Consider the following 25,493-nt stretch of genomic DNA (forward strand, 5'->3'; position numbering starts at 1 on the left):
GGAAGGTGAGCTTCGTGTGGCGTGTGTGTGAGGAGAAAGCGCCGGGCGCTTCGGCGAAGAGGCGTAAGGCCACTATCCAGACACTGCCTTGTACTGGCGTTTGAGTCCCGTCCATTACCCTTGGCCAGTCCCCGCTCGAGGGTTAACGAGCTTGCGGACTCCAGTCCCTTCATAGACATTAGACCGTCCCCGCTCGAGGGTTATCGAGCGTTCGGTCTCCGGTTCCCTCAAGACATTTAACAGTCCCCGCTCGAGGGTTATCGAGCGCTTGGGACACAGTCCGTCCTTGTACATTGGCCAGTCCCCGCTCGAGGGTTATCGAGCGTTCGGACTCCGGTCCTTTAAAGACAATTGCCAGTCCCCGCTCGAGGGTTATCGAGCGTTCGGACTCCGGTCCTTTAAAGACAATTGCCAGTCCCCGCTCGAGGGTTATCGAGCGTTCGGACTCCGGTCCCTTCAAGACAATTGCCAGTCCCCGCTCGAGGGTTATCGAGCGTGAGGGTATAGACCGCGCTTCAGTTCATTGTTGTTTGTGTTTGCCCTCCGTTGGGAGCGTGTAAGGACTGACACGGTGCGGAGGACGACTTTATAGCGATACCCGTATTCTGCACGAATCGAGTGGCATTGTCGGCCATTATTTAGCACTGGGTCCTCTGTTGGTGGATGCCAGGACGGGCATCCGTGCAGAGGACGGTTGGAACATCTAACATAGCCCGAACTGATATCACGTTGAATACGGGTCAGCTGGTAGAAGCAGGCCGTAATAAAGAGCTTGTTCTATCCTCATACCACGTCTGCTACGATTTATTTGAGGTTCACACAGGGGTGTTCTAGGGAGGTGTCTGTGTTACTCAATCCCGAGGATACCAAGATCACATAATATCCGACCTTAAAACAGCACAAATCAACCTCCTGGTTGAGTAACCGGCCATGGCTACAATGGAGGACGTATTGGCGGCATTACTGGACGTCCAAAATGAATTAGCTGCGTTGCGTCAAGAGACGGCGGATTTAAGAGCTAGAGTGGATAACCAGCAGAGGAATCAGTTCAACGCGGGAGCGCCTTCCACGGGAACTCCTGCTGCGGTAGTAGCGGAGATGCCAGTAGCGATACCTCTTGCCACGCCAGAAAGGTACAGCGGGGATCCCACCACGGTCCAGGTTTTCATAACGCAAGTGGCGCTGCATTTCTCCTGTAAGCCAAAGTCGTTTCCAACCAATCAGGCGAGAGTCGCCTTCATGATCTCTTACTTGGCGGGGAACGCCGCTCAATGGGCAGTGCCATTGGTGAGCAGGGACGATCCGCTATTGTACGATTGGGAACAGTTCCAGGAAGAGTTCGTAAAGGTGTTCGATCGGAGAGCGGATTCGTACACAGCCGACAGGGAACTGTTGGAACTGAAACAAGGCACAACCGAGCTGGTCCAGTACCTGAACGCATTTAGGCGCTTGGTGGCGGAATCCAAATGGCCCCCAGCAAAACAAACAGCGCTTTTACACCAGAGTCTGAGCAAGGACGTGATTGCACGGATAGACCCACAACCGGGGAATTGTGAAGACCTGATCAGCCTGGCTCTTCGCCTCGATCATTGCCTTAGCGAAAGGCATGGGGGTGTTCACAAGAAGGACAAGGCCCCGCTCGCAACGGGTCATATGGCTAGTTCAGAAGCAACACCAGCATCACGTACTGAATCCATGGACATCGGGCCGTCAGAGCCAGCCTTACGGCCACCGAGAAAGAGTCGCGTAGAAAACAAGGTCTTTGTTTATACTGCGGCAAGAAGGGACATAACGTCCGCGAATGTCCTGTTAAACCAAAGACAGGACGTCCTCGCCCCAGTCGCTTGTCAACAGCGACTGTGGACAAGACGGCGGAAAACTAGCGAGCTCCCGGAACAACTAAGGGGATTCCTGGAGTCATGGTTTTATCCCTTCAGCACAGCTGCAAGCATCAGAGAGCAATCGACACTTGTTCATTCCTCTAAGGTTACTGGTACGGAACAAATGGGTTTCGGTCTCCGCTATGGTCGACTCAGGGGCCACAGGAATGTTTATGGATGAAAGGGAATCACAACGGATCGGTTTGGCGCTGCAGCGGTGCATGGTCTCAGAAGAAGTCTTTGCTGTGGATGGGCGCAGGCTGGTTTCGGGGCCCATCAGCCACCACACCGGTGATATTGAGGTGGTCTACGGGCAACGACACATGGAGGTGATGGACTTCAACATCATCTGTGCTCCGCAGTACGGGATCATATTGGGATTACCGTGGCTGAAAAAACACAACCCCTCGATCAACTGGGAAACCCAGGAGCTGCAAATGAATTCCCCTTTCTGTTCTCAGTCCTGCAGATGGAAAAAAGGGTCATACAAAGACTCGGAAAACCCAGGGTGGGTGGTAGCCACCGCAGCGGAAAAAGAGGTGGTTCTCCCTGAGGCCTACCTGGAATACCGAGACGTATTCGATGACAACCAAGCGGAAACGCTCCCCCCGCATAGGGTCTATGACTGTCAAATAGACCTAGTCCCTGGGGCTACGATACCAGGCGGCAGGCTGTACGCATTGTCCGAGCCGGAAAACATCCACCTCAGAGCTTGCCTGGATAAGATGCTACAACTTGGGTTCATAAGGCCTTCAAGATCACCTGCGGCTTCACCGCTGTTCTTCCTCCCTAAAGCAAATGGGGAACTCCGCGCCTGTGTGGACTTTAGGGCGCTCAACGCCATTACCGTAAAGAATAGATACCCACTGCCACTCATCAACGTCCTCCTTGAACAAGTGAAGAAGGCCCGTGTGTACACCAAGCTCGATCTGAAAGGGGCTTACCATCTAGTCCGCATGCGTTGCGGAGATGAGTGGAAGACGGCTTTCAAGACCAGATTCGGCCTCTTTGGGTACAGAGTAATGCCGTTCGGGCTGTGTAACGCCCCTGCAGCTTTTCAGTTCTTCTTGAACGACGTACTAAGAGACATCCTGGATGTATACGTCGTCGTATACATCGATGACATTTTGATTTACTCGGACAACACAGAGGATCACGTGGGACACGTGGCTTCGGTTCTACAGATCCTACGAGATAACTCGCTTTACTGCAAGCTCAGTAAATGCGATTTCCACGTGACAACGGTGGAATTCCTCGGGGTCATGTTAAGCCCCGAAGGACAAACAATGGCGGAGAGAAAGGTGAAGGCTGTGGCGGAGTGGCCGGCGCCTAAGAACATAAAAGAAGTGCAGAGCTTTCTTGGCTTTGCCAATTTCTACCGCCGGTTCATAGAGGGGTTCTCTGGACTAGTGACTCCCATCACGCATCTTTTGAGGAAATCGGTGACGTTTCTGTGGTCGGCCGAGGCGGAGGGTGCGTTCCGTGCGTTGAAGCACGCCTTTGTGTCTGCTCCAGTCCTTGCCCACCCTGATCCGGAACAGCAGTACCTGGTGGAGGCGGACGCCTCAGATCTGGCGATAGGAGCTATACTGTCGCAGAAGAACCCTGTGACGGGGTTGCTGCATCCCGTTGTGTTCATGTCCCGAAAACTGAACGTGGCGGAACGAAACTACCATGTAGCCGAAAAGGAGCTCCTGGCCATCAAGGACGCCTTTGCCGAGTGGAGACATCTGCTGATGGGAGCTAAACATGTAGTGTTGGTGTACACGGACCATCGGAACCTCCAGTTCATGACGGCTGCCAGGCAGCTGTCTCCTCGCCAACTAAGATGGATGCTGTTCTTCTCCGGATTTCACTTCACCATCACCTACAGGCCGGGAACCGAAAACCGGAAGGCTGATGCCCTGTCACGGCAAACCACGGAGGCGGTACGTCCTATGCCCACATACGAGTCCATCATACGTCCGGGTGCGGTGGTAGGGGCTATTCAGCCGGGGGCATTCCTACGAGGCATCCAGAAAGGTGTCAACTCTTTTCGATGGAAGACATGGCTGAGGAGGCACGAGGAGTGGCAGGTCCGAGATGGCATTCCGGTGAGGGGCCGTTGTGTGTTGGTACCTACCGTACGACTACAGAAACAGGCCTTCGTGTGGTGTAACGAGTCGCCCAGTGCGGGACACTTCGGACTGGAGAAGACGGTAGACTACGTCTTGCGACAGTTCTGGTGGCCGTCTTTGAGGGCGGATGTTCGGAGTTGGATCGACGCATGCGCAACCTGCTCTGCCATGAAATCGGACCATAGACGCCCACAGGGCCTGCTGCAACCGCTACCGACTCCCGCCAGGCCATGGGACTGCATCTCCCTGGATTTCGTTGTGGGGTTACCAGCGGACAAAGGATATACAGCCATTCTTGTGGTTATCGACTACTTAACCAAGATGGGTCGATTTATAGCATGTAAAGGAGTGCCCACGGCCGGTCAGTTGGCGGTTATGCTTCTAAAGGAGGTGGTGAGGGCTCATGGCCTCCCAAGCGTAATCGTGTCAGACCGGGGATCGCAGTTCACAGCACAGTTCTGGAAAACCTGGTGTTCGGCGCTACATGTCACCTCCGCGTTGTCCACCAGCTACCATCCGCAGACCGACGGTCAGACGGAAAGACTCAACCAAACGTTGAAGCAATACCTCCGCTGTTTCATTGACCAGGGTAAAGAGGAGTGGGTGGATAAGTTGTGGCTTGCCGAAATCGCATACAACAATGCCACACACACCTCCACCAAGGTGTCGCCGTTCTACAGCAACTACGGGCATCATCCTAGGTTCTTTCCTTTGTTGCACCCCTCGACGACGTCGGGCATTCCTGAAACCACCAGAAGAGTAGCTCACATCCGGGATACAGCTGTAAGTGCTAGAAAACATTTGGAAGAGGCCAAGAGGAGATACAAAACGTCGGCGGATAAACGAAGAAGGCCGGGCCATCTATACCAGGCAGGGGATTACGTATGGGTGTCATCGAGAAACCTCAGATTCCGTAAACACAGCGTTTTCCATCCTCGTTTCATAGGGCCTTACCGCATCAAGGAATGCCTCAGTCCGGTTAACGTGCGGTTGGAGCTGCCGGACAACCTGCACATTCACCCCGTGTTCCACGTCTCTCTGCTCAAACCCTCGTTGACGCCCAAACGCCCTGCTCCTCCACTGGTGTGGGTGGACGGGGAGCGTGAATACGTGGTCAAGTGCATCAGAGATTCGCGCTGGCGCAGGGGTAGGTTGTGGTACCTTGTGGCTTGGAAAGGATACGGGCCTGAAGAGGAGTCTTGGGAGCCTGTCACTGGAATCTGTGCGCCGAGGCTGGTGTCCGCGTTCCACAGGAAATACCCGTCTAAGCCCGGGCCGGCTCGGGGCCCCTGATGGGAGGGGAATGTACTGTTAGGACACACATCGGAGACCCGCAGAGGCGACAAAGGATCAGGGAACTACATGACCCAGAAGCACGCCCGCCCAAACTACCCTTCCCAGAAGGCATAGCGCGGCGAACGCACGAGGAGGGCGTCAACATATAAACCACCAGGAAGTCAGCAGTCGGCGTCGGATATTTTGAATACCAAGACGCGAGTCCGTTTTGCTGCCGCTTCAAGGAAGGTGAGCTTCGTGTGGAGTGTGTGTGAGGAGAAAGCGCCGGGCGCTTCGGCGAAGAGGCGTAAGGCCACTATCCAGACACTGCCTTGTACTGGCGTTTGAGTCCCGTCCATTACCCTTGGCCAGTCCCCGCTCGAGGGTTAACGAGCTTGCGGACTCCAGTCCCTTCATAGACATTAGACCGTCCCCGCTCGAGGGTTATCGAGCGTTCGGTCTCCGGTTCCCTCAAGACATTTAACAGTCCCCGCTCAAGGGTTATCGAGCGCTTGGGACACAGTCCGTCCTTGTACATTGGCCAGTCCCCGCTCGAGGGTTATCGAGCGTTCGGACTCCGGTCCTTTAAAGACAATTGCCAGTCCCTGCTCGAGGGTTATCGAGCGTTCGGACTCCGGTCCTTTAAAGACAATTGCCAGTCCCCGCTCGAGGGTTATCGAGCGTTCGGACTCCGGTCCCTTCAAGACAATTGCCAGTCCCCGCTCGAGGGTTATCGAGCGTGAGGGTATAGACCGCGCTTCAGTTCATTATTGTTTGTGTTTGCCCTCCGTTGGAGCGTGTCAGGACTGACACGGTGCGGAGGACGACTTTATAGCGATACCCGTATTCTGCACGAATCGAGTGGCATTGTCGGCCATTATTTAGCACTGGGTCCTCTGTTGGTGGATGCCAGGACGGGCATCCGTGCAGAGGACGGTTGGAACATCTAACATAGCCCGAACTGATATCACGTTGAATACGGGTCAGCTGGTAGAAGCAGGCCGTAATAAAGAGCTTGTTCTATCCTCATACCACGTCTGCTACGATTTATTTGAGGTTCACACAGGGGTATTCTAGGGAGGTGTCTGTGTTACTCAATCCCGAGGATACCAAGATCACACTTGTCTCTTGTTTTTCAAAGATCTTTCACGTTCAAACAACACCGTAATATAGATGCTCTCCTTCAAAGGTGGGAAAATCTGCCCCTCGGTATCTGTGGGAGGGTGAACATCATTAAGATGCTGGTTCTTCCTAGGGTGATGGACTTGTTTAACACAAAACCACTTCCTTACCCCAAAACGCTTTTGCAGAAATTGCAAGGGAGGGTTGGAAGCTTTATATGGGCATCCAGGGGAACCAGGATCTCATGAAAAAAGCTCTGGATGGGACTGTTATGCTTTCCAGCTCAAGAATTACCGGCTCTTGGCTGGAGAGCTAGATCATTCTTACATGAGTCAATATGTGACTGGGGGTGAGTGTCTGAAATGTTTCAGCGATCCGTCCATCATCTCCTTGTGTTTGCTCCATTTAGCAATGCCATATATACAGCCCAAATGGGGGAGAGGTCGAATATTCCCCTAGCCAAATGGTGCATCTCTCGGAATCACGAGACGCCAAAGTGGGCCAAAGTGAGTAGGAGGGAAATACAGGAGAGACACCCATGAGCCCCCGAGGGAAATGTACAATTCTGAGTGATGGGATTGTATGTTTTACATACATCTACCAACACCATTGCTGTAAAGAAGTCCATCAAATGTGTGTGGGAAGTGGTCACGTGGCGTGGGGGTCGACAGTCAAGTGAATCACGCATGGTCATATTAAAGTCACCCCCTAATAGGAGTTCACCCAGGTCCAGAAGACTGTTGCTGTGTAAGGCCAGAGGGATATATACTGATAGGATATTTATTGGTTCCCCCTCCCATATCCCAGAGAGGGCTGTGCATCTATGTAGGGGATTGCTTCATTGTCAACTGCAATTATTTTTTTATAAAATGCCTACTGCTCTAGAGCTTTTTGTAAAACCTGCATGTATCACCAACTTGTGACCCCTGCCGTCTAGGGCTTTGCAAGTGTTACCCATCAGATACATCTCCTTGTAGGACCACCATCAGGTGAATGCTGTTTAACATATTGTAGCACTACCCCGCTTGATTCGGTCTCCCAATCCTTTCACATTCCAGGATAGGATGCAGATATCAGAGACTGCTCGCATCATCATTCCAGGGGCCTAGTGTTGTCAGTAGCCATGCCGGGCCGGGCCTGTCGGTATATACATAACAAAGTGTAGTCTTTACGTTACAATATGTGTGGAGCACATCGTCAAGAGAAAGAACATTAAATTCCACACAACACATTCCCTTATAAATGTTGAAACCCTCCATCCTGCCTCCCTGCACAGCAAACTCAAAACTGCCTGCCACCAAACTCTGCAGAGTGCCCATCACCCCACCCCAACATGAAACAAGTAAAGGAACCGTGGACCATCCAACGAACTGCACCCCCGGCCTCTCTCATAAATGGTACCAAAGAGCACAACTAAATCCCACAGTAGTGCAACACATTTAAATAGAATTTTCGTCTTTCATCCCATTGCATCTATATATTTCAGCCATCTTCATAGGTTCCCTGCCACCCATATCTCAGTAGTCTGTGGTCTGTGCTTCAATCCTGGCCTGTGCCATACACAGTTCCATGTCGCCATGTGAGATGTCTAATAGTGCGAAAATAGCCCAAAACAGCTCTTTGCGTTCCGTTCATGGATCGTGTTCAGGAGGTTCCCTTGTTTCCTCCTGATGTGTTTACCCGGGTCTGTTGTCCTGATGAATCTCCTGAACGGCATTGTCATCCAAGCCGGTTCGTAGCCCCCTGCTTGCTGACTGTTCTCCAACCATCCAACCACTCCCAGGCCTCTTCTGGGGATGTGAAAAACCATGGTTTTCCCTCTGCTTCCACTCGTAATTTAGCAGGGAAGAGCAGTGCACACATAATTGCATTGTCCCTCACCGCTTTTTGGACTTCGAGAAAGCTGCGGTGTTGTCTCTGAACTTTGAGCGTAAAGTCCTGAAAACATTTTATCTGTACATTATCACAAGTCACTGGGGTGCCCTGCGGGCAGTTTTTAATATCACGTTTCGGTCACTGAAGTACAAAATTCGGCTATGATAGGTCATGGGGCTGCCCCCCGGAATGGGTGGGACCGTTGCACCAAAAAGTATTTAGACAGGCCTTGAGGCTGTAGCTCCCAGGTCACCAGATCTTAAACAAAGAGGTCTACTCCAGGCCCCCCTGCGCGTACCGGAAACCCCTGTATTCGTATGTTGTTGTTTGGCAATCTACGTTCAAAGTCCTCCAGTCAGGCCTCCATTGGGGCATTAGCCTTTCATAGATCATGAACTTGGCTTTTGAGGGTCTTAGTGTCTAGGCCGAGAGAGGTGGAGGGGTCTTCTATTTCCTTCACTCGTGAGATCATGTTCCGCAGATCCGCCCTCATTACGGATTCCTCATTCGTGACCAAGTCCATAAGTGTTTCCAGTGAGGACTTTATCCCCTGGATCACCACCATGATACCTTGCAGCATCATGCAGTCCTCCCATTACGGAGGTGGCACCACAAGCGGCGTTTGGTCTTGGGCCTCTTGGCAAAATGGGTGCGAGCTGCCCTCTGAGGCACTGGGCCTAGCCTGTACCCACTGGTCGGTCGTAGATATGAGGTTTTTTCGTCCGCTCTTCCCCCAGCAGGCAGCAGAAAGCCCATTAGACCACTCGGGATTATATTTGGAGGGGGGAGCGCTCCCCTCTGGGAATGGGTAATGCACCCCCTCCCCACAGGCCCAAAAGTCTTTCTACTTCTGTGGGGGCATATTGGTGTTTTTTACCCACTATACACCCAGTGGGGCTGGCACGGAGCAGGGTAGTAAAAAAAAAAGAAAAATGTAATCTACCTTCTTTCCACCACGTCTCTTCTAGTCGTCCCTCCTCGTAATGACGTCTCTCCTCGACCAGAAGTGAGGAAGCACTCAGGCTCCCCTGATGAAATCACAACGCTGCAGTGAAGAGTTCCCAGTAGCCTCCGGGAGGTGGGCCTGGCACATTTTCACACCTTCGGCAGCATATTAATTCCTTCTGCGGCTCCCGCCTCGCTGGAGCTGTGAAGGTGGTGCCCAGGCAAAACCCAGGCAAAGGGTGGTCCCGTCCATGCCCGTCAGAAACAGAAGGAGGCCACCCCTTTTACGCCCACAGTTTCAGTTAAAGTGCTCCGTGGCCTTGTCGCCCATGACACCGTGCCCGACGCTCTCCCCTCAGCCCAACCTGCACTAGACTCCCAGTAGTTACTGCCCAGCTACGCCCCTCTTGACCTTGGTAGCCTGGGCCAGCTGTACTTGACCTTGCAGTCTAGCTTCTTCGTCTTTCCTCTGTCCCTGCCTGCCCCCACCGATCCCCTGCCCCCGGCTCTGCTGGGACTTCCCTTCCGCTGCCTGGAGGCCTGCCGCTCCCTACGCCTCGCCTCCCGCCTCGCTCCCCGTTGTGCCTGCTGTCTCCCCTTATGGGCACCATTGGCACCCTCTTTCCAGTAACCCAGTCCTCTGGCATGCAGACCACAGTGCACCAATGCAGCAGACGCGCATAGTGGGTATGCTGTGCATGGACCTCGCTCTGCACTAGGTCTCCACCCACCATGGACCGCCTGAGTTTCACAGCAGACAAACTTTGGGACAGATGTATGAATCATTTTTGCATTCACTAACGGACAGATTTCCAACTCCAAAAGAACAGCAAAACCACATTCGGAGACACCCTTGCCTACAGACCTCCGGGACTCCGCCCTCCCTTCTGCAACCCAATCTCCGACTTCATTGCTCATATCACGAGGTGAAACCATCTTCCTAGGAGACCTCAACTTTCACCTTGAAAACACTGATGATACCAACACGGCTGACATCCTAGAAAGTATGGCCAACCTCAAACTCGAGCAATTAGTTGCCGACATCACTCACATCGCAGGAGACACGCTTGACCCTATCTTTACAGCCAGCAACAGAGTGAACTACGCCCACACTGAAGAGCTCACCTGGACTAACCACCACTGCGCCCACTTCCTTGTCTCAGAGCCCCTCAACACCTCCACCTCCACTGCCAACAAAACATTTCGCAGCTGGTCCAAAGCATCAGAACAACGCTGGATCAACCTCCTCAACTTTCACCTACCCACCTCCACCTGGACACGGAATAAGCAGTGGACAACTTCACTAACTGGATCACAGCAAGCGCTGATGAAGTCGCCCTGAGGAATCCTACCAACCTCAAGAAACAAACACAACACCCCCCAGGAGCTGAACTAGTACACGTTATGGAGCTGCCCCCGAATAGGAGTGTACTGGAACACAATAACCAGGATATTACACACATGCACAGGTCGAGCACTACCTTCTGAATGGTCCGTAAACCTCCTGCATCAATTCAGGAGAACGCCTAACACCAAAGTAGTGTCTAGGTTCCTCGACTTGGGGATAATAGTAGCTAAAAGGCTCCTAACTAGACGGTGGAAAGCGGTGGACCCACCACATCTTCAGGCATGGCGTCACTCATTGTTAGCATGGGCCCAGGCAGAAAGCATCTCCATCAAGCATGAAGAAACGTTAGGACTGCGCCGAGAACCCATAGCAGCATGTTGGGACAACCTCTTAAATGAGCTGCAACAGATAGAGGGCGGTGACCCTGAGGATTCGCCTGGTCGAGACATGGGCGAATAGATGTAGCGAACCATACATACCGCTAACGGGCGTGATATTCCATGGGTGTACGCAGACTACTTAAGAATGTGAATAAGCATGGACACCACGCAAAGGGGACGTTGAGTAACACAGCAGCAAGGAAACATTACGCAAACATGCCCGAAGATGGAGAGATAAGTTACTACCGGAAGTTCATTGTTTTGGTTGTTCTTGTTTATTCTGGATTCATCTGTTCATAATCCCAATGTGTCAGAACTGGAAGGACTCTTACAGTGCACTGCATTTGTTTAATTTAAAACTCACTATACGTTATTGTAGCTCTAAATAACAGTCCAACTCATGAGGAAACTCCGGACGATCCAGAACACAGCGGCCAGGCTCATCCTCAACCTCCCCAGATGGACGCTCATAACCCTTCACCACAGGAAACTCCACTGGCTACCAGTCATGAAGAGATACCAGTACAATACAAGTCATACAAGGCATCACACAATGAAGAGCCTGCATTCCTCAACCAACGCATGACCTTTCACCAGCCCACCAGGAAACTCAGATCTGGATCCCTAGCTGCCACCAGTCGCATCCGCTGGACTAACAGGGGCGGCTGCTCGTTCTCCCATTTGGCAGCCAAGACCTGAAACGACCTCCCCCTGCACCTCCGAGCCAGTTTATTTGTCACACGCCGCTTTAACTTCCTTACCTTGCACCTTTTTGGGCCACAACAGACAAACTGCCAAGGCCGCACATCCCTCGTGAAACTGACCGGAACCTCAGTATTGGAAACATGAGCAAATATTTTATGTGGTCCACCACCATCTTTATTTATTTAGTTAAGTGATCCAAAGGGCGTGTATCCATACAGGCTTTGAGGAAACTGCGTTGTTAGATACACACCAGAATACATCATTGAGAAGTAAAATGTCTCGTTAAGCTCTGTGAATAATGAATTAACAAGATCAGTCAGGTCCCCAAGGAGGAGCTTCGTGCGTGACCAAGATGGCCGCGTGAGCACAGTCCTCCCGAGACCCTCGCCACCTCCCGCAACTATCCTGACTATTATCCTGATTAAGACAACGGGTTATTGAAGACACAACCCAGCTGACCTAATAGCTGCTTTTAGAAATCGATTTGGACTTCGGGAACCGAAATGATGACTCCTTGAACTTTTGTGGCCTGCTCCATGGAACCGCCCGGGGCTCAAGTCATTGTGGTGCCCAGGTACTAGTTGAACAACAACGGCCTGCGGGGTCCTGCCCACGGCCCTGGAGTCGACTTTCGGTTTCGTTTTTGGTTCCTCAACCTCCCCTTATCTCAACATCGCTCTGGCATCCCGGGATGCAGCTTGATCCCGCAACTTTACAGTGCCCCAGCCACTGAGTGTTCCTGGTCGTGTGCTCTCCTGTTGGACTCGCTTTTGGAGAACCCGGCAGTGTGCAGCGAGAGGAGTCATTTTTACCAGGTCTCAAAGGCCCCTCCGGGGTGCGCCACTTAATATGGCGGGCAAACCCGATACCGGGAAGCGGAAGACCGGGACCATCACCAGGGGGGGTACCATTCAATCAAACATTATGGATCGCTATACCCATCCTAAAGGTTCCCCCGGTGGTGCGAGTAAGTCCTTGGAGGAGATGGGGGACGGCTCAGCCACACCAGACAATTTGACTCTGCGTGATGTCATGGGCGCCATTGCTAGCATGAAGACCTCCATTGGTCAACAGTACGAGGCCCTGGCTCTGAAGCTTGACACTGTGGCAATTGATGTCAATTTGATCAGGGCGGACTTATCCAAGACTAACGAAAAGGTCAAGTCCTTAGATTTGAAGACCTCCAGCCTTACGGCCGATGTGTCCGAATTACAGACCGAGGTTCGTAACCTACGATCCTCCAATTACCTCTTTGCCCGCCGGCTGGAGGATTTTGAAAGTCGGGCCAGACGCAACAACGTCTGCATTATTGGGGTCCCTGAAAATTCGGAAGAGCCGACCGCAGATCTTCTTGTGGAAGACCTCATCCTAAATCACCTTGCCCCCAAAGGCCTGAGCAACTTCTTTGAGGTGGAGCGCGCACACAGGGTGCCGGGTGGGAAGCCGAAGCCGGGTGCCCCTCCGCGGCCTATAATCACTAGAATTTTTAACTTCAGAGATAGAGACGCTATCCTGCAGGCATTGTGGGTGAACGGCCCCACGAAGTTCGAAAACACCACGGTGGGCTTCTACCCTGACTTTACCCAGTTCGTTCAGAAACAAAGGATGGGGTTCCTGGGGGTGAAGCAGCGACTGAGAGACATGGGTATAAAATACGCGATGCTTTTTCCAACCCGACTACGCATCGAATATGAGGATCGGACGTTTTTCTTTGACCGCCCAGAGAGAGTGAGTGACTGGCTTGATACTTTGCCTACACGACATGACCGATCAGAACATTTTGGAGGAGCTGAAGGCGGCCCATCGGAACAAGAATGAAAAGTGGTTTCTGGTTCCCGGACATTGCACAGAACTGGCAGCGGCGGTTTGATGACTTTCACACTTGTGTTATCTATGGTTGGCTACCCAGAGGTGGCGGGGGGGATGGGACTCTTTCCTTCTCCGGGTTTCTTTTTGTAGACTAGTTTAATGTTAGGGCGACAGGCACACTGCAAGTTGGGGTGGCTTTCGAGTCTAACGCAGGGGTGCAGGGTGAGGGGGTGTGTTCGTAGGGTGGTGGGGGGATTTTGGGTATGTTTTGTTTTGTTTCAAGGCAACGCATTGTTTTACGGAGTGGATCTTGCACTTGCTTCTGGGATGGGGGGTAGGGGGTTGAAGATATTGTGTTGGAATGTAAACGGGTTGGGGATAGGATAAAACGTGGGGTAGTGTTGCAGTTATTGAGACGCCTCTCCCCTGATGTAGTTTTGTTGCAGGAGACTCATTTGATTGGAAACACATGCCATGCTATGAATCGGCGGGGATATCGTTTACTTGCACACTCTGGATTCACTACTGGTTCTAGAGGGGTTGGCATTCTGGTACAGAGCTCCCTCCCTTTGGAGGTCGATGACATGATCCTTGATGATAGGGGGCGCTATGCTGTCCTTACTGGTAGGTGGGAGGGGAAGACTGTTTCATTGCTTTCTGTGTATGTTCCACCTGGTCTGTAAACCACAACTTTTGCTGATCTAGGGAGGATGGTCTTGGGGCTTCCTGAAGGCATTCTGGTGATGGGTGGGGACTTCAATTCTGTTGTATCCGGTAGAAAAGACCGCTACCCCCCTAGGGACCTCACGAGATCACAGTCCTGATTGGGTGGCTTTCTGGAAACGCTGGGATTGGTAGATTGTTGGAGGCTGCTCCATCCGGAACAGATGCAGTACACCTTCCACTCAGGTGCTCATGGTAGTCTCTCTAGACTCGATTATGTTCTTATGCCTGCAGCTCAAGTCTCTTCGATTAGCGAAGTTAGACACCTGGCCAGAGGTATTTCAGATCACTCTCCACTGTGGCTATCGATAGATATGAAGACGGGTGCTGAGGGTCAAGTGGCCCCGATTAATCCTTGGTATCTCCGTAGCCCCAAAACCCGGGCAGAGTTGGTTAAGTCTCTGGATTGTTATTTTGCTGAAAATGTGGGGTCAGTGTCTTCGTCTGTTTCACTGTGGGAGGTTTTCAAGACGGTTAATTGTGGACAGGCATTATCATTAATTGCTGGTGCCAAGAAAACCAAAAATGAGGTGGTAGTCCGCCTCGAGGCCGAGATTGCTGAGTTGGAAGGGGATTTGGAGCGGAGTATCACACATGATAAAATCCATATTCTCAGTCTTAAACAACTTGACTATAGGGCACTGGTCACGGACGCTGCTAAAGTTATGAGTAGAGAACAGCAGGGACGGCTGTATGTTTAGAGAGAAAACGGTGTATGTGGCGCGTGGCAGGCCGAGTAAGTGGGACACGATCTGGAGCCAATGGAACACATACCGAGGTGAAATATGCACACCTCCCCTCACTGAAGTTCTGGATGTTCCTCATACCCCCTGACCCGACATTCCTAGTGTTGTCTAATGTATCAATGCACTGTGACTTCGTTCCTCTATATGCCCCCCTGCCCTTTCTGCACTGATGACTTGTAATACATGCTGATGCACTTTCCTCCCTCCTTGAGCACGTATCCAGCTGTATCGCGTTCTATTGCCTTGTTTTGGTTTTATTGTTAATAAAAAGAGTTTAAAAAAAAAAAACAAGATCAGTCAGTAAACAAGCAGCACACGTGAGTGTCACCTCCTGGTGAAGGTTTGGAAACATATTTACAGGTTTAAGGATTGAAATGAGGCCCGTGGAAGGACCCCTCTGGAATGGAGACACTCCACAGAAAATTAAGATGTGAGGAGCAGTCTCTGCAGGTGAGGGAAGGTGGCTGAGAGGGCTAGGGTCAGCCCCTCCCCCCATTGCCCACAGGAACGGAGACGTGTGTGGACAGACACCCTCGGCAATGGTGTGACCACGGTGCAATAGTTGTAAACAAATGTCTCTTTATCTTTTTTCAGAAATGAAAAATGACAATGATCTGATGCTCCAGGACCACACCCCATGTTTTCAATGATATATGACATGACACTGAGCCGCTGATGTTTATTGTTTGAATCTGTTTTGCTACAAAAAATGATAAATAAAGACCATAAAAGAAAAGGATGATTGAAATGAGGCTTTTCAAGACACACAAGGAGGTCTCTGAGAACTTGGAGAAGGATTTGGTGCCTGGAATGAGTGGTCAGGGACCTGGGCAGTGGTTTGAGGGTTGAAATGAGGCTTCTGAAGACTCAAGAGGATGCCATGGACTGGAGGGAGGTCACTGCAGACTGGAGAGAGATTTCTTAGGACGAGGAGCACATCTGAGGATTCCAGTGAAGTTTATGACAACTGGACAAGACCTCTTCTAATTGGAGGGAATTTACTAAAGAATGAGGCCTGAACATGGCTTTAACTACATTTCAATGACGTTTGGAAACACAGAAGGGAATGCTTTGAAGACTGGCATCGTAGTTAGGAAACTTTTATTTATTTATTTTTTTATTATATTTATTGAGACTTTTCTGGTACAAAAAAAAATATATATATATAACTACAATTCATTGTAAACAATCACACCATCATTATTAATCAACTTCACAGATGTTCATGGATTATAAAAGTCTAAGGGCCAGATGTAGGTAATCCCAGTTTACCGACTCTTAAATACCGAATCATACCGATTCGGTATTTAAGAAAAGGTAAATGGCATGTAGTTAATTTTTCGTTAAAAATTACCGAATCGGTAAGTTTCGGTAATTACCGAATCGGTATTACCGAATCGGTAAATACCGATTCAGTAAAAGGGGGAAAACATTGAAGGGTGGCAGGGTGTCACTTTGACACCCTGTTGCACCCCTCAATTGTGTATGGGTGCACATGTGGCACACGTACATGCCCTAAGGGCATGTATGTCTGCCACATCGCACTGTTAGAAAAGCAAAATAAATGCTTTTTCAAAGGTTTTCATTATTTACCACCAACTTGTAGTTGGTGGTAAATAACGAATCCTTAACTGAGGAATGCACCAACTTGAGTGCTCCCTACATCCTGGATTCGGTAATTTACCGAATGTATTTTAAGAATTCGGTATTTTACCGAATCCTTAAATTACCGATTCGGTAAAATACCGAATCCTTAAAAAATACCACCTACATCTAAAAAGCCCAATACCGGTCGGTAACGGCCGAAATTCGGTAATTTCGGCCGTTACCGACCGGTATTGGGCGACCTACATCTGGCCGTAAATGCCATTGTAAAAGGATAACACAGGTGTTACATCATTTCTTTAGTTTAAATCTGATTAATACATTGTAAATATCAATAGAATACCCACAAACATGAATTAAAAGGGAATAAAAAACCATATTGAATAGACAACAATATCACTTTCCTACGATTTTTGGATTCTTAAATCTCTCCACCTTTTAATTGGTGCCCAAATATTCCTCCCCAATTCTTTTTTTTTTTTTTTCCCTTATATTCATACAAGCATGCTTCTATATTATGTATTCCCAACAATCGGGCCAGCCACATTTGAAAAGATGGAGCTGCAGTATCCTTCCATCCAGCCGAGATAAGAATCCTAAGTACCGCAACTGAAATAAAAACCAGAGCTTCTGCATCTTTTTCCAGTCCCAACTTGTTATCCGTACCTAATAACATCAGGGTTAGGGTTAAATTGATTATTACGGCTAATACTCCCTCCTAAAATTTCATGATTTCCCTACGTATTGGGACTAACTTATCGCACAGATGGAACAAATGCGCCGAATCCGTCAGGCCCTGATTGCATCTGGGGCACTTATCGTCTCCCCTTGCCCCCCAAGCAAACAGCTTTGCTGGGCTATAATATAGACTAAACAAAGTCTTGTAATGCTGTGCCCTCAGGTTTGATGAGCGGAATAGCTTTTTGTTTAAAAGTATGGCTTTATCAAGATCGGCATCTGGGTCACCTAATTTTACCGCTAAGGCAGTCTCGTTTTTTTCCATATCATCCTGTATCCCAGATACCAGAAAGCTATATACGTTTTTAATCCTTTTCCCCCCTTTGACAGGTACTCAATCAGTGTATTACTCTTTCCCAAAGAAATCCGAGGTCTTACTGTCGCCAACGTTCTAACTATCTGGGCATACAAAAACCATTGGTTAGAGGGGATACCGTACTTCTGCTGAATACTTTCAAACCCCAAAAGAGATTCCCCTGTCATAATGTCGCCTAAGGTTATTACTCCCTTCTCCCTCCAAATCAGGCTATTCCTATCTAAGTGCAGTTGAGGAAGAAGACTAGAGTTCCACAGATGGAGGTAAGAATTTATCTTAAGAATATTCAACATCTATTGAGCCGCATTCCAGACCTGCCAGGCCCCTTCGACCACCTTATACTGTGTTCTTTTATAATAACGGCAATCTACTTCAGACATTAATAAGCCTAAAGCTTTTCTCCCCAATAACAGCTCAAAAATAGAGGGTGGAGACATATTGCCTTCATCAATATTATCAGAGATCGCCTCCGGTTGAAAAAGAAGGGTCTTTTGGGTCAACAGGCATGTCCAATGGTAAAGCCTAAGATTCGGCATAGCTAATCCTTCTTTTTCTGGGGGCAATGACATATATTTAGTGGAGCGCCTGATCTTTCCATACTGCCATATAAACCTAATAAATATTTATTCCAATTTTTTTCATCAGTTTCTCTTCTACAAAGAGAGGAATAGCTCTGAACAGGTATAATACCTTTGGAAACATGGACATTTTAAAAACATTTACCCTACCTATCAGGGTTAAATGCAATACATCAATTCTTTTCAGGTCGGCCTCTATATTCCTCATAAGGGGCACATAGTTGTCTCCAATAATCTTATCAACAGAGGCTTTTACTTTCACCCCCAGGTATACCGCTGAATCAACAAATCTGGCATCTGTCTTGCTCATATCTTTGGTACAAATTATTTGCGTCTTTCCTTCGTTCAATAAGTACCCAGACAGAGTGCCAAATTCCTTTGCTAATTGCACCAATACCGGTAGCGCTTGATCGGGATCAGGGGTAATGACTGCCAAATCATCGGCATACGCCAATAATTTATTTTCATAGCCGTTAAGCATTACTGGGCTAATCTGCGCGCAACCAAGAATCTTCTGAATCAGGGGATCAATACATAATGAAAAAAGAATCGGGGAGCAGGGACACCTTGGCGAGTCCCCCTCCTAATTATGATTTCATCCGAGCACTCCCCCATTACTTGTACTCGAGCTGTCGGGTCTTGATACATTGCCTTAAGGGCTCTCAAAGCCTGTGAGCCAAAACCTCTGCCAGCCAATATGCCCCATAGATGTTTCCATACCATGCGGTCAAAGGCTTTTTCAGCATCGAGGAGGATCATGGCCATAGCTCCCCCCCCCCCCACCCCGAGACAGCATGGGTGTCAAACAGCGCTATAGCTCGCCTGGTGTGATCGGTGGTACCTCGCCCAGGAACAAGCCCATGCTGCCACGGAGAGACGAGACCCCCAATAATCCTCCCCAATCTCCTGGCCCACACCTTTGAATCTAACTTTGTATCTGCATTTATGAGCGAGATTGGGCGGTATGACCCCGGGTCTTCCTTTGGTTTGCCTTTCTTGTGAAACACGATTATATTTGTTTCCTTCCATGAATCTGGTGTATTGCCTGAATATAAAATCCCATTAAAAAGATCCATTAACATAGGGGCAATCTACATTTCGATACTCTTATAGACCTCCAAAGGAATACCATCGGGCCAGCAGCTTTTCCTACCGCTAGGTCCTGAAGCGCCGCTCTTATCTCGCTCATCGACAGTTCTTTATCCAATTCTATTCTCTCCTGTTCAGCTAGAGCGGGGCCCCTATCCCGGGGCTCCTCACAGCTACTGCTAATTTCCCTTTCTTCGTTATACAGTAATTGATAAACGTTTTTGAACACTCCTAGAATATCCTTCGGATCCGTATAGCCCGTCCCCCCCCTCCTTTATACTAGAGATCACATTCTTAGTCTTCTCCTGTATAATTTTCAGTGCCAGTGCTCTCCCCGCTTGTTCCCCAGTTTCATAAAGTTTTGCCCTAGAGGTTTGGTAATCGCTAATTGCTTTTTGTGTTACTAATTTCTGAAGCTCTGCTTTTATAATTGCCAAATTCTGTTGGCTCTCAACACAATCCCCTCCACCTACAGTATCTCGCACATACTGTTCTTCTGCTTCTGTTAGTAAACCCATGAGTCTATCACCCTCCCTCCTAAATCTTGCAGAGCAGCTTATGGTCTCCGCTCTTAGGGCGGTTTTAAATGCATCCCACACTCCATTCCTTGACGTGCTGTAGCGGTTAGCATTAAAGAACTCCACAGTCCACTTCTTAAGATGATCTACAAATCTAACATCCGTCCTTCTTTCAAACGTCCAACTAGATTTAACCCTTTCTATAGTTCCCACCTTATAGGACAATATCAACGGATTATGATCCGATATTACTTTCGGTAGTTTCTTAATCTTAACCTTCCCTAATTCTGAAGCAGAAATAAAGAAATAGTCCAATTTTGTATATTTTTTAAAGGGATTTGAAAAATATGTAAAACCAGGATTGGCTGGCTCCTTGTACCCCCAAACATCTTTCAAGCCATGTGAGCATATAAGAGCAGTGAGTGCCCGAAATACTCTGGGTTTACGTCCTGTGTATGACGCCTGATTAATCCAGTCAGCAGAAATATTAAAATCCCCACAGACTATAATTGGGGTAGGCCAGCCTGCTAAGTCCACTTCTAAAGCATCAAAAATTTCAGGGTCATCCTGATTGGAGCCGTATATCACACATAGTGTGTATCCCGTGCTTAATTCAACTATTGCCCATCTTCCTTGGCAGTCAGCTTTACACCGTTTAGCCCCTCCCCAAGAATGATCTAGCCAGAATTGCAACCCCCCTTACTGAAGAGGTTTGTGATGAGCAAGCTACTATATCAAAGCCTCTTATTTCCATCAAATTCCTTTTTGCCCAAGGCAGATGTGTCTCCTGGAGACATAATACATCAATTCCATTTAGTTTAACAAAATGAGCAAGCTTTTGACGTTTCCTCCAGTCGTTCAACCCCCCGATGTTAATCGTGCAGATTCTAATATTCATCATTTTGGCGCTTACATTTTCCGCCTAGGTCCCTTGTTGCTTTTGTAACATTTGTAACATTTGTATCTGAGTCTCCACTACACCTTTAACAAACCCAAACATATAGCAAATCAAAACTGTATAGTAACAGAATCTCTATTATTTAGAATTTTCTCCCTTGCACCCCCTCACCCTCTGCCCTGCCCCCCATCCCTCCCGGACAGCCCCCTCCTCCCCCCTAACCCCCCACCCTCCATCATGAAGCGCTAAGAACGCGTCTGAGCATGTGATGAATTTGCAGTGAAAACAGCAAGGGCTAACTTATAAGACAGAAAAATATATACATATAGCAGCAGCCGTGACACCTATTAAGCCTATTGCACCAAGCCTTCCCTCTGCAACCCGTCTATAACCCATTGTACCTTACTTCTCCAGCCTGATTCTCAGAACACAGAGTAAATAGAGAAAACTCAATCATTGCTTGCCCAGCGAGTCCAGATACTCTTGTGCCTTTATTTCCGAGGAGAAATATTGTGTCCGGCCTTCGTTGATTATTTTCAACTGCGCTGGGTTTATCAAATATGCTTGCAACTTTTTCTCTTGAAAGAGTCTTATCAATTGTCTTAGTCTCCAGCGCCTTTCGACCGTCGAATGGCAAAAGTCTGGGCGTACGAAAAACGAAATCCCTTCGCTTGCCCTCTTCGCATCAGGTCTCGCTTTATCAGCTATGGCTTGCCTCAGAATAAAATTGCCCAAAAAAATCAAAATCGCCTTTGGTTTATCTCCCTCCTTTGCAGTGCGTCTTATTTTGAAGGGTGTGCGATGCGCCCTCTGTATCTCCCCAGACCAATTCCAACTTGACAGTTCGGAAAATGCAGACTGAAATAATTTGATGACATAGCCTCTTACGTCAGCCCCTTCCACACCCTCAGGAATTCCCAGGATCCTGAGATTGTTCCGTCTGAGCCGGTTCTCCAAGTCCTCTAATTTCCACTGTATATCAATAACTTGAGCGCCTTGGGACTCGACTTTACTGGTGGCCGTCGCTACTTCCGTTTCGGTCGAGACTACCCTCTCCTCAAGGTTAGAGACTCTATCCCCCACGTTAGCACAGGCTTTAGGGAGTTTTCTCACCACAGTCTGCCTTTTTCTCATTGCCGCTTGGGCTTTACGGCTATCCTGGCGAGCTTCCTCTCTGTGTGCTAAAATTGCCTGGTGAATCACCTCCAGGATTGGGGGATGAGAAGCTTCCAAAATAGGGCTACCCTGTAACAGCATTGCGGAGGAATGATCCCAACTCAGATCACGTTGTGGCAGCTCCTGAACTTTTGGCCCTACATTAGATTCAACTGCGGTTGCTGCATGCTCTTGTTCCGGGTCACTTTCCGACTCTAAATTGCTGTCCTCCAGGTAAGAGCTATGCTCCTCGTCCTCTACAGACCACTCCGCGCCTTCAGATACGGAGAAGAAGCACTCACTGGGGTCCTTCTCTTTCTCAGAGTCCTGGATACTCTTAACACTTCCTGTGTCTGGAAGGTCTAAATTATCCATTATTAACAAGTCACTGGCTTCATTGCCATTGTTTGTGTCTATCAAAGGCACCCCGGGGTACCGTTGGACCTGTGGGACCTTTATTGTTACCTGGGGGGTCTGGATACCGGTATGCGCCGTCTCACCCACAGCAGCCAGATTCCCTTGTGTCGCCTGATCTAATGGTTTCCGATTTTTCTTGGGAACCTCCAATGTTGCGTGAGATTCATGGCCCCCTTTGATAGCCTTCCTTGCGGGGGGGTTTGTGGGGCGCCTGCACCAGCAATCTCTCCCTGCTTTATGCCTGCAGTCCCACGCGCAGTGTCTGGGCCCCCCACATCCGGCTCCAGCGCAGTTTTCGTGCCCTTCTCCTTACCGCTTTTTGCGAATAATTCTGCAATGGAGGCAGTGTTCTGGCGGGTCCTGGCCGTACTCTGTTTGCTCTTTTTCGCAAGCTCCTCCATGGACATCTGTGACTCCCGGGACATCTCCTCCTCGTCGGGTGTCACCTCCTCCATCTCGGGTTTCTTCCGCGCTGCCACTGCAGCTTTTGCTCCCGCTTTTGGAGGCATCTCTCCTGTCTTGTTTCGCGAACTCCACGAATTCCGCGAGCTCCGCAGACTCTGCCGGCTTCTCTTCGGTAGTCTCTCTTCCAGGCCACTCACTGTGCTCCGCCTCCTCAAATGGATCCTCCAGCAAGAGGTGAATGGCGTTCCAACCACTATCGCCGATCTCGATATCTTCACCCAGAGCACCCGCCAGGTACAGGCATTAATCATTTGGCATTTGGCTTTCCCGGTCACCGGTTTATAAAATTACTAATATTTACAGGTATTCCAGTTTTACACGGTTTTACTCATGCCCTCGCCCTCTCACTGCAAACGGCCACCACTACGCGGCCGCCATCTTGCTTCTTACAAGCTGCTTCTGTCGTAGTTAGGAAACTTTGAATGAGTTTGTGCACAACTCAGAATTGAGGAAAACCGGAGGGAAAGTTTCCTGAATGTGCCTTCGTTTTCTGTCTGTTCAGGGAACTCTTCTGAGGACTTTAGTTAAGTTTTATAGATACAAATATGTTTTGTGAGGACAGCAGCTCATTCTGTAGCAATTATTTCAAGACTCAAAGGAGTTTTCTGATGACTCACAGGGACTTAGGAACATTTAAGAGCATGTCCTAATGATACAAGGGAGTTTTCAGAGGACTTAAGTTTTCAGAGGAATCAAAAGGTATTTACCTCAAAGATTCCTAGCACTTTGTGTGAGCTTAGTAGTGGCATTTACACACTGCAGTAGCGAGACTTGCTCCTTACACACTGAGAGGAGGATAAACCAACCTTACCTGCTTAGGGTGCTTCTGACATCCTGCAAAACAGAGAAACAATCAAAGTGAAATCAGTTTCCAGATAAGATGTTAAAGTTATGGAAGTATTTTTAGAAGTGAAACACTTTGATCTATCTACAATTAGAAAACAGTGGCTGGGGTCACATGACACGGCACATTCTGTGACATCGCATGCCGAAGCAGAGAATGTGACATTCTGAATGAAGTCAAATGACACAGCAGAAACTGATATTCTGAATGGTAATGACACAGCACAGTGTCATTCTGAATGGAGTCACAAAACACAGCACATTCTGATATTCTGAATGGAGTCACTTGACACATTGTATCATGTTCTCAACAGGGTCACATGCATGGGCATCATTTAGGGCTTGCCAGGGTTTGCAGCTGCGACTCCTGGATTGCCCCTTGTGACCCCTGGCACTGCTTCTGCAACCCCTAGCTTCAGAATGAGTAAAATCAGTGCCAAGGAGACAGAGGCAGCTCACCCCTATGAGAGTTGTGCTCCACCTTCGTTTTCTACCACTTTTTTATTACATTAACAGTGAACAACCTGCCAGAAGTCCTTGTTGTAGATCCCGGTGCAGGAGGAAGTACGAACAGCAGGGATACTAGAAGAGTGTACTTCAGAAGAGTAAGGAACGAACAGAAGCATTACTAAAAGAATGCCATGAAGGAGTAGTTAAGAGCCGAAGGGGTAGAAGAGTGCCCCGCAGGAGGAGGTACAGCCAGAAGGGGGGGGGGGCTAGAAGAGTGCCCTGAAGGAGGAGGTACAAGGAAGGGGTACTAGAAGAGTGCCCTGCAGGAGGAGGCACAAGAAGAAGGGGTACTAGAAACGTGCCCTGCAAGAGGAGGCACAAGAAGAAGGGGTACTAGAAGAGTGTCCTGCAAGAGGAGGCACAAGAAGAAGGGGTACTAGAAGAGTGTCCTGCAGGAAGAGGCACAAGAAGAAGGGGTACTAGAAGAGTGCCCTGCAGGAGGAGGTACAAGGAAGGGGGGGCTAGAAGAGTGCCCTGCAGGAGGAGGAGGTACGGGCAGAAGGAGTACTAGAGGAGTGCATGTAAGTGGAAGTCATCCAGGAAACAAGATCACAGCTGCAAAGGAAGAACAAAGAACTGTGACCACCTCTTGTGCAGTTATGGATTTTTGAAGGATCTGCTTCTGTGAAGCTCCCGCCAGTTACTGGATTCATTCATCCCAGAATGGGGTGAGCTGGTGGATTGAAGGGGCTGAGATGGGAGACCCTCTATTAACGTTTAAAGAAGAACCAGGTATGAGCAAAGGATTTGGAATATTGGACTTTTTATGACAAGTTGTCTATGACCTACATGCGACGTGGCTAAATTCATGTCAGTATAAGGACTCAAACGCACTGTTTAGAGGGTGACGCCAGGTTCACAGCTGGCGAATGGAAAGTGTCCTCATCAGAAATACAAAATAACTCTGAGAGAATATAAACTATTAAAGAAATAATTGTGAAGCACTTTCAGATCAATATTTAACAACTGTGAAACCTGTGTGCGGTGCAGTGGTTTATTGATTCACAGCAATTGACTGCACCTTGATGACCACTCTCAGAGGACCAGCATTTGTGATAAAATACTCTGCGACATCAGAGCTTTTAGGAAGAGCTGAACATGAGACTACTATAGTAATTCATGACCATCAATAATGTAAATGGTGTTTTACGTTCAATATGATTCAGAATGTGTCAAGGAAAAACATTTTTCTAGTAAACATTGAATTTTTGATATATAAAAAGAATATATTGTTTCTATTTACATGTTTCTCTGAAATTCTACCATCTTTGAAGGCACTGCTCCCCACATCTGTGTATTGTTTATTGCTGGGGTCTTCAACCTTTTCTGTAATAAGACCCACTTATGATCAAAGAAAAGCTCCCGAGATACTATTATTTGTGTTGTAAAAGTGACCACGTTAGACAAGATCACAGTAGTGGTCGTCCCGTGCACGA

General features: G+C 48.8%; 1 protein-coding gene across 1 annotated transcript in view; it reads right to left on the reverse strand.

Moving 5' to 3' along the window:
• The window catches only part of LOC144754165 (E3 ubiquitin-protein ligase TRIM39-like), a 78,136-nt gene that overhangs the window by 25,213 nt on the left and 27,430 nt on the right, over positions 1-25,493 (reverse strand). Inside the window, exon 5 of the mRNA XM_078641747.1 lies at positions 23,516-23,538. Within this exon, the coding sequence (XP_078497873.1) occupies positions 23,516-23,538 (23 nt within the window). The remainder of the gene's footprint in view (positions 1-23,515; positions 23,539-25,493) is intronic.

Source organism: Lissotriton helveticus, chromosome 5_1 (genome assembly GCF_964261635.1).
Source record: "Lissotriton helveticus chromosome 5_1, aLisHel1.1, whole genome shotgun sequence".
NCBI lineage: Eukaryota > Metazoa > Chordata > Amphibia > Caudata > Salamandridae > Lissotriton > Lissotriton helveticus.